The sequence below is a fragment of the Lycium barbarum genome, chromosome 10 (genome assembly GCF_019175385.1).
Source record: "Lycium barbarum isolate Lr01 chromosome 10, ASM1917538v2, whole genome shotgun sequence".
In the NCBI taxonomy this organism is placed as follows: domain Eukaryota; kingdom Viridiplantae; phylum Streptophyta; class Magnoliopsida; order Solanales; family Solanaceae; genus Lycium; species Lycium barbarum.
Genome location: NC_083346.1, coordinates 105,302,644 through 105,312,001, shown reverse-complemented (window position 1 = coordinate 105,312,001; position 9,358 = coordinate 105,302,644). Strand labels below are relative to the sequence as shown.

At 33.0% G+C, this 9,358-nt stretch overlaps 2 protein-coding genes across 4 annotated transcripts; both read left to right on the top strand.

Moving 5' to 3' along the window:
* LOC132614110 (uncharacterized) lies at positions 1-1,543 on the top strand. The gene is made up of 2 exons (XM_060328476.1): positions 1-992; positions 1,202-1,543. Exons 1-2 carry the CDS (start codon positions 429-431, stop codon positions 1,268-1,270), a joined length of 633 nt encoding a protein of 210 aa, XP_060184459.1. The 5' UTR covers positions 1-428; the 3' UTR covers positions 1,271-1,543.
* A 4,892-nt stretch (positions 1,544-6,435) lies between these two features.
* Positions 6,436-9,358, top strand: LOC132615512 (uncharacterized). Of its 3 annotated transcripts, none has more exons than XR_009572724.1 (4): positions 6,436-7,264; positions 7,411-7,488; positions 7,918-8,020; positions 9,340-9,358. XR_009572724.1 is itself a non-coding variant. In XM_060330114.1 (3 exons), the coding sequence occupies exons 1-2, from the start codon at positions 6,689-6,691 to the stop codon at positions 7,477-7,479; spliced, it is 645 nt and encodes a 214-aa protein (XP_060186097.1). In that variant the 5' UTR covers positions 6,436-6,688; the 3' UTR covers positions 7,480-7,488; positions 7,918-8,203. The 3 variants fall into 3 exon arrangements, 1 of the variants encoding a protein (XP_060186097.1); XR_009572723.1 differs by lacking the exon at positions 9,340-9,358 and adding an exon at positions 8,551-8,693; XM_060330114.1 differs by lacking the exon at positions 9,340-9,358 and having other exon boundaries at positions 7,918-8,203.

Sequence of the window (9,358 nt, the reverse complement as noted above, 5' to 3'; positions counted from 1 at the left end):
ATTTGAGAAATTGACTCAATATTATCACATAAAATGAAATTGTCTTTTGAAGATGTGGCATGAATGAAAAACCTCAAATCCACCGCGCACTTTAGCACCTACTCTCCTCTTCTGAAACCCGAACGTTAATACCGCCCCTTCTCGCTCTCTCTTTGGCATCCTCATCATATGTATACACACACACAACACGTAAACTAAGCCCACACAAAACATAAACAAAAATCATAGCTTGAAAGAAATATTAACAATCCTATGAAACCCTCTTCCTTTCTTCTTTTTTCTTCTTCTCCTTCCCTGAAGTGAAAGAAATAAGTTAAAAAGAAGCAACTTTGAGTCTTGATTCAATACATTTTATATCTGTCTTCCTAGATAGAGCAATTTGGGCTTGTGGTTGTGTGCAATTTTATTAGTTTTAGACTTTTATTGCTATGGCAATGGGACGAGAAAGATCGAAACCTTTACATAATTTCACCTTACCTTATGGGCTAAAATGGGGTAACCAGAGACATTTAAGGTGCGCTAAAGTTGAATCCAATGGACAAATCTCAGCCATTCATCGAGAGTCAATCGGAAGGCGTGGATCAAAATTAAGGTCGCCGGAAAATCAAGATTCCGGTGAGGGAATCGGAGCTGTAAGAGAAAAGCTTATGTTTGATCTCTTAACAGAAGCTGATAAGATGAAGGAAACAATCTTTAAAGAAGCTAAAAATGAAACAACTTTGACCGGTGCCGTTGACTTATCTAGGCCATGGAATTTGAGGACTCGTAGAGCAGCTTGTAAAGAGCCTAACGGACACGTCATCGTCGCCGGAAGATTCGCCGGAGATTCTTCAGTTGCCGGAGATTCATCTGCAGGCGAGAAGAGAGAGAGGGTGAAGTTTTCGGTTCCGCTTTCGCGAAGAGAGATTGAGGAAGATTATATGGCGATGGTTGGACATAGACCACCTCGTAGACCAAAGAAAAGAGCTAAATTGGTTCAAAAAAATCTGGACGTAAGTTACTAATTTTCTCTTTGATTTATGAATTATGACAATCTCTAGAAGTGTGGATCCAAATGGATATGGAGATTCATATTGTCGATCCCAACCAATTTGAACTAATTCGAAATTGAGACGTATTTTCTTTTTTTCAATCTGTTGCCGCTGATGATAATTGAGATAGAGTGTAATTGAATTTAATGTTTGATTGGTCTATTTTGCAGACGCTATTTCCGGGGTTGTGGTTGACGGAAATTACACCTGACTTATACAAAGTTTCTGAAGATCAGTAGATTGAAGAAAATATCAGATGACTTTATTCATCATTGTTGAAAAATAGTGATATTGGAAAACCCAATAGGATTTTCTGCAGATGAAAAGTATTTCTGTGACGAACTATCGTAACTTTATTTGTGATGGATCAACTAGTGTAATGGTATACTGCACCACCACACAACTTGGGAATTTGATGAAATCATTGAATTCCCTCTGTAACAAAAAGGGTGTAAAAAAAGCAGAAATTTTAGCTGCTCTGGCGATGGAAATTTTGTTTTAAAGATTCGATTTGTTTATAATCTTATCTGTTTCTGTTCATTAGAATACCTTTAGCTAGAATTTTAATGTTTCCAAGTGCATTTGTCACTGCCATGTTCGCGTTCTCTGTAAATTCAAATTGTTTGTATTTTTCATAGTCATGGACAGTGGATTGCTTGCTTTCTTCTTGTCTTGATAACAAAGACAAAATTTTCTCATTGTCTTTCTGAAAGTGCAAACTGTTCTTTCCGTTTGCCTGGATTTCTCACTGGATTGCAGCTGAAACCTGCAACTGTTCTTGCATTTTTTTTTTTTAAAGTTTGACTAGTTTAGGAGTTTGAGAAAATAAGATAGATTTTTGAATTTTGTTATCTTTAATTGTACCAAAATGCCCTTGTAATCTTAAACAAGCATGTTAGAATTTGAGAATTACTTAACAAATATATAAAAGTACATTCTTTTTTTTTTAATAAAATAAAAGGGAAAGTAAGACATCTAAGTTAAAAAACATGTTTTCTTATTTTGCCTATATTACTATTATTATATAAGAGCAAATGTGAGGACTTTTGTAGTCCTCACAATAATTTCCCAATTTTTAAAAAACTTTTTAATTAATTACTTTTAGGTCCTAATCTTATTTATTTAAGTCATTTTTTTTTGTTTTTTGTTTTTAAGGTCTACTTTTCAAAAGCTATCGAACCTGGGACTTTTGTAGTCCTCACAATAATTTTCATTTTTTTAAAAAACTTTTTAATTAATTACTTTGAGGTCCTAATCTTATTTATTTAAGTCATTTTTTTTGTTTTTTATTTTTAAGGTCTACTTTTCAAAAGCTATCGAACCTCCTACCTCATTTTTCATGTTCTTTGGTTTTCTGGTTGGTGCTCGATATCCGCATTTGAGCCCAATTAATCCAGATAATTTGCACTGTATCGCGCCTATTCGGGAGGAGCGCTTCCTCCAAAGATTTTTTTCATATCCATGTTCGAACCCCTAATCCCTAATTAAGAGAGGAGCAGCTCCATCCGCTGCACAAGTTAAATTATAAATTTGTCTTAAAAGTTCATTAACTATGTATAGATTATTTATTTAGAACTAAATAACTTCAGAAAATTAGGATACATAAGTTATAAATGTCAAATTCTGGCTCCACATTTGATTTGAAGTAAAATAATTTCATTAAAATGGAAGTTAAAGTATTAAAGGAGTGGAATTAAAATTTTGCTTTCATATAACTACCCACTTGTGGGACTACAATAGGTATATGGTGATTGTTGTTGTTGTTGTACACTTGTACTAACACAAATTATATTTCTTTAGTTAAAATATCTACTTTTATATCTTGAGTTTGGGTCCGGGTTTAGCACGGGCCTCACATAACTAGTATATATATATATATATATATATATATATATATATATATATATATATATATATATATATATATATATTGAACTTTATATACAAATGAATCCCAACAAGTAATGCATGACAAATTTAGAATTTTCATTGGGGGTTCAAAAAATAAAAATATAATGCCTGGAATTTAAACTTGGAACCTCAAGGTGAATTTTGAATAACCCACATCTTCTCTTCTGTCCAGGGTATTCAAAATCCATATATGTATATAAAAAATAAAAAAATATCTTATATATACGGTATTTTTTTTTTTTGTCGAGGGTAATTGAATGAACACCCTAGCCAGGCCCTAAATCCGCTCATAATGATGTCATTAAGAATAAAATGAGCCTAAAATTAAATAGCTTTCAAAATAAGAAAGATGTACTTTGAAGATGTCAATATTATTCATTGCTCTATTATAAGATCTAGTAGTGTATATATACAAGAGTTTAAGTTTGGTTCACTTCATATAAATTTTAAATTAATTTAACTTATAACACTAACTCTTTATATCAAGTCTAATATGATAATACATCAACAACAAGAAGCCCAGTAGAATCTCACCATGTGAGGTCTGGGGAGGGTATAGTGTACGTAGATCTAACCCTACCTTGAAAGGTAGGGCGGCTGTTTCCGAAAATCTAATATGATAATAAAAAAATAAAATATAACTTCCTATAATCGATTAAGTTCACTAGATTTTTATACCGTTATTGTGTATATTACAAGAATCCTATAGATAAAACTTTTCCTAGATAATGGATCGGGTTATTTTGTGAGTTGGTTCTTGAATAATGAATCAAATTGTTTATGAGTTGTATCTAATATCCACATGGATCAATAAATCAGTATCATCTATTAACTGAAGTTCATTAAAGTTGACTTGCACGAATAACTCTTTAAAAAAAGCCTAATATGGTAATCAAAGAATAAAAAATAACTTACTATAATCGGTTAAATTTCACTTAATATTAATACTGTTAGAGCATATTACATGAATTCTATAGATAATAGTCTTCGTCGTTAATGGATCAGATTATTTATGAGTTGGGTCTACTATCCACGTGGACAGATATCAGTACCATCTATTTAGAAAACTTAACTAGATTAGCAGCACAAAAGGGGCATAAACTCAAAATGAATGGGTGGAAGGAGGATAATTTTAATTACAGTTTAGCCCAATGCCAATTGAATATTATCCAAATTAATTCTAATATTTTTAGTTAAACAGGGATAAAAAATAAGACTAGATCAACAAATTAAATCCATTTTTTAAGTTCACAAAAATAGGAACAAAAAAGGCAAAAAGTTCTCCGAGTTTGTTTTTGGGTACTGAGAAGTTCTCCGAGTTACCAAAAGTTTATCTAAATAGAATAGTCGGGAGAAACAGTTTTTAGTCCTATACAATTTTTTTTTAGTTTTATAACTTTTTTATAAGAGATTTTTATTTTTTACATATAAGAGATCTGAAAAAAAAAAAACACATAAGAGATCTGAAAAGAACATTTTCTTCTATTAAAATTGTAAGAGGGCAACATATCTTATTTCCTGCCAAGGTGCAGAGTTCAATAACTTCATTAATCGAGAACCAAATGCCCAACAATTACCGTCTAGTTTTATCTTTTTAAAGTTAAGTGTAATTTATAATCTAGACACGAAACTTTTACACGCCCTGAGTTTTACATGTTATCTAACATTTTTAGATAAATCTAGTTCTATATTGAATGTAGAAAGTTAGCATTTGGTTTTCATAAAATGATAAAAATCAAACTTCTATAAAAAAAAAAAAAATGAAAATCAAACTAAAAAAGAATCCCTCCGGCCTCCATGTCACACTCGGGGGGTCATTTGATAGCTGATTAGAGTTATGCTGGTATTAGTAATGCATGTTTTAGTTAGGAGGAAATCTATGTAGTATTTGTTTATGCATGTATTAGCTATGCAGAGTTTAATTATTCATGTATTTGTTATTTCATCTTCTATCTGAGGAAATAGATCTTTTGTCCTCTTACAATTTGAATAGAAGAAAATGACTTTTTCAAATCTCTTATGTATAAAAAATGAAGATTTCTTGTAAGAGGGTCATAAAACTAAAAAAAAGTTTGTAAAGGGCTAAAAACCCATTTCTCCCCTTCTATTCTGCATAAAGTTATACATAGATTCCCTCATAACTTATGCATATATTAATGATGCAGCTTTCTAAATTACCATCCAAATACCGTAGTAATTTTATACATGAATAACCTACATCCTAACCAGTTATCAAATGTGATATTACTTATGGAGGATTTAATACCTGCATAACTCATATTCAAACCAGCTAGCAAACGGCCAAGAATGATAAGAGTCATAGACTATTAATGCAACGATTATAATAGCAACGAATTACGACCAAATGATGTAGTGGAGCGGATGGGGCTGCTCCTCCCTTAATCAACGATCTCGGGTTCGAGCCCTGAGTATGGATAAATCCTTGGTAGGGAGCGCTTCCCCCTAAATGGGACCCTATGCGATGCGAATCCGAATATGATCGGGCTCCAATACGAATACCGGACATTGGGTGAGAAACAAAAAAAAATAGTAGCGAATTGTTATGGGATAGAATAATATGTAAGGACCATTTTGTAATGATTTATAAATTTTATATGGAAAGTTATTATAGGATTGTTAAAAAATATTTACCATTGTTAAGGATGTGTGGTGGGACGGATGAAATTTTCTCGCTCTGAATTAGGGATCTCCGATTCAAATTCCTATTCCTACTAAAGAAACTTTCCGTTAAATGAACCTCACGCGATGTGTATCTAAATTAGTTGGGTCAGTAAATTTCAAATAGTGGATGATTTAAAAAAATTATAGAGTATGTTTAAGAGCTTCTTTATATATTTCAGATCTTTTTATTTATTAGTGGGCAATTTTTGTCATTCTTAATTTATAATCAATATAAAACAACATTAGCTTGCATCAAAAGTTATGCCAATATCGGTGATGTAGGGTTTAATATCAAAAAAGCAAACATTGCATGAATTGCTTATATTACAACTCAAGCATTCTAACGTCAAATGATATTAGCAATTTAAAGTTTTCTATATCAAATTAAACTTTATATTGGTTGTGCCGAATTACAAGTACATATTTTTATCTCATGCAGCTAAATCAAGGACAAATTTAATCATCAAATTTTCAGAAACAAATTTCCCTATCTATAAAATATGTTAACACTTAGTTTTTCTGTTAAATTTACTTGTCACCTTTTTCTTTTAATTTTATTAAGAAAGATTGTATTTTTTATATATAAAAATGATTTAATTTCAACTATTTTATTCATAATAATAACTTTGCTAGTCAAAAACAACAACAATTCTTAAAATTTATATATTTTTAAATTTCGTAAGTAATAATTATTATCCCTTAAATGAAATTGGTTTTGACCATGTGGCATGAACGAAAACCCTCAATACACCGCGCAGTTTAGCACCTACTCTCTCCTCATCATATATATATATATACACAAGTACACAACACGTAAACTAAGCCAACACAAAACATAAAGAAAAATCATAGCTTGAAAGAAATATTAACAATCCTAAACCCTCTTCCTTTCTTCTTCTTCTTCTTCTTCTTCTTCTTCTTCTCTGAAGTGAAAGAAATAAGAAAAAAGTAGCAACTTTGAGTCTTGATTCAATACATTTTCTGTCTGTGTTGCTAGATAGAGCAATTTGGGCTTGTGGGTGTATGTCATTTGAATAGTTTTAGATATATATTGCTCGGTTTTAATGGCAATGGGACCAGAAAGATCGAAACCTTTACATAATTTCACCTTACCGTATGGGCTAAAGTGGGGTAACCAGAGACATTTAAGGTGTGCTAAAGTTGAATCCAATGGTGAAATCTCAGCCATTCATCGCGAGTCAATCGGACGGAGTGGATCAAAATTAAGGTCGCCGGAAAATCAAGATTCCGGTGAAGAAATCGGAGCTGTAAGAGAAAAGCTAATGTTTGATCTCTTAACAGAAGCTGATAAGATGAAAAACACAATCTTTAAAGAAGCAAAAAATGAAACAACTTTGACCGGTGCCGTTGCCTTATCTAGGCCATGGAATTTGAGGACACGTAGAGCTGCTTGTAAAGAGCCAAACGGACACGTCATTGTCGCCGGAGAATCCGCCGGAGATTCTTCAGTCGCCGGAAAAGTCGCCGGAGATTCATCTGGCGGGGAGAAGAGAGAGAGGATTAAGTATTCGGTTCCGCTTTCGCGAAGAGAGATCGAGGAAGATTTCATGGCGATTGTGGGACGTAGACCACCTCGTAGACCAAAGAAACGAGCTAAATTGGTTCAAAAAAATTTGGATGTAAGTTTCTTTTTTCTTTCTAAAGGTTCTTGATTTGTGATGGAATTGATATAAAAGATAAAGATTTTGCACATAGAAGTAGTTGTTGTTATTGATGATGATCATTTTGATAAGTCAATTTACTGTTTGATTGATCTATTTTGCAGACGCTATTTCCGGGGTTGTGGTTGACGGAAATTACACCTGACTTATACAAAGTGCCCGACGATCAGTAGATTGTAAAGGTAAAATCACATTCGTCGCTGTAATTTGGAAGCTATTACGGGTCGTTTGGTTCGCGGACTAAATTATTCCGGGATTATATCCTTGGACTAATTTATCCCACATGGGAGGTGGGATAAAATAATCCCAAGTTTGATGGGATAAGGAGAGATATCGAGGATTGAGTTTGGGATTAAATTTATACCATGTTTGGTTGACATTTATTCCAAGTTTGATGGGATAAGGAGAGATATCGAGGATTGAGTTTGGGATTAAATTTATACCATGTTTGGTTGACAATATAAATTTATACCGTCAAACCAAACACAGTATAAATTTAATCCCAAATTCAATACTGGATATCCCACCTTATCCCGCGTACCGTAAGGATTCAGATTTGTATATAAGTTTGGGAGCTAATTTTGATGTTGATGTTTGTTTAATTTCTGCAGATGGGAAGCTGGAAGCGCGTTTTTCTGACAAGAATGATGATACATTTTGTGACTGATCGACTAGTGTAGTTGGAAATTTGACGAAACAATTGATTTTCCTCAGGTAACAGAGGATGTAAAAAAAGGAGAAATTTTAGTTGCTCTGGTGATGCTAATTCTGTTTAAATGACTGGATTTGGTCACACTCTTTCTATTATGTTCATTGGAATAAGTTTTAATATATGGTGGGTTCAATTTTGCACTGTGAGCTGCAATTTTAATGTTTCCAAGTGAATTACTTACTATCTCCTTCATGTTCTCTGTAAATTCAATTGTTTGTATACCGCAAGAAAGTAGTTCTTTGCTTTCTTCTATCTGATTATCCAAGACAAAATGTTTTCTGAAATTGCAAGCTTCCTTTTGAATCGTATGAAATTGTAATGAAGTTTTTGACATGAACTAATTTGCCGTTTACTCTGTTTTTGTGTCAGCTTGATCTTGAACTAGTTTAAAATTAAACGGCAAGTAAATGTTGCTCGTTTGTCTGCCTGCCTGCCTGTGATCTGATATGCAAATGAAATCTGCATTTCTAATGTCTTTTTAGTTGGGTAGAAGTCTTGGATTCGAGCCCTGAGAATGAATTTTTCTTGGTAGGGAGCGCTTCCCCAGGCCTTATATAGCGCGAATCCAAATCAGTCGGGCCAATATGCTTGGAAATCAAGGCCTTACATAGCGCGGATTCGGATCAGTTGGGCCAATGGGTTTTGAAAAGTTAGCGCGAATTCGGATCAGTCGGCCCAATAGGTTTTGGGAACCGGATGATTATGCAAAATAAACATGTGATGTATGTCCAGTTGTTTCTATCAGTAGGACATTCTGTTGTTTCTATCTGAGTTCATTCATGAATCTGCTGCTACTATCTCTGGGGATGTCAGTATAAGTCACACTGCCCAACTTGTAAAATCTAATACGTTAATATCAGTCTCACAGAGTACACTATATGCTATAGTTAAAAGATCATCTGCTCTTCAAAGATTTGATAAAGGGCTTGGGGACTGGTGGGGTCTCTGTCCCTGCTGATTTTTGAGTTAGTTTCAAATTGTCATCAACCTAGGTAATGTGAAAATGCTTAACAGGAATTGGAAATTTTGAATGTAATGTTTTTCCATGATAGAGTTCCTGCAGCTTTTAAGGATTATCATGTAATGGAGTTTAGGAAAGGAGGTTCGAAAAGGAAAGTAATCTCTATTACATAATTGACGTTTGAGAACACGTGTAATTTTTTAATTTTTTATTTTTTGAGTCAGAAGTAGTTAATATAAATTACTTTATCATGTATTCAAGTGCTCTATTGGAACAAATTATAATTTGAGTGTCTAAATAAAATTTTCTATTAAATTTAAAGGGGTGTGATGTATTGCACTTTCTCTTTGTTTTTTTCAGGTATACCGTTGTATGAATA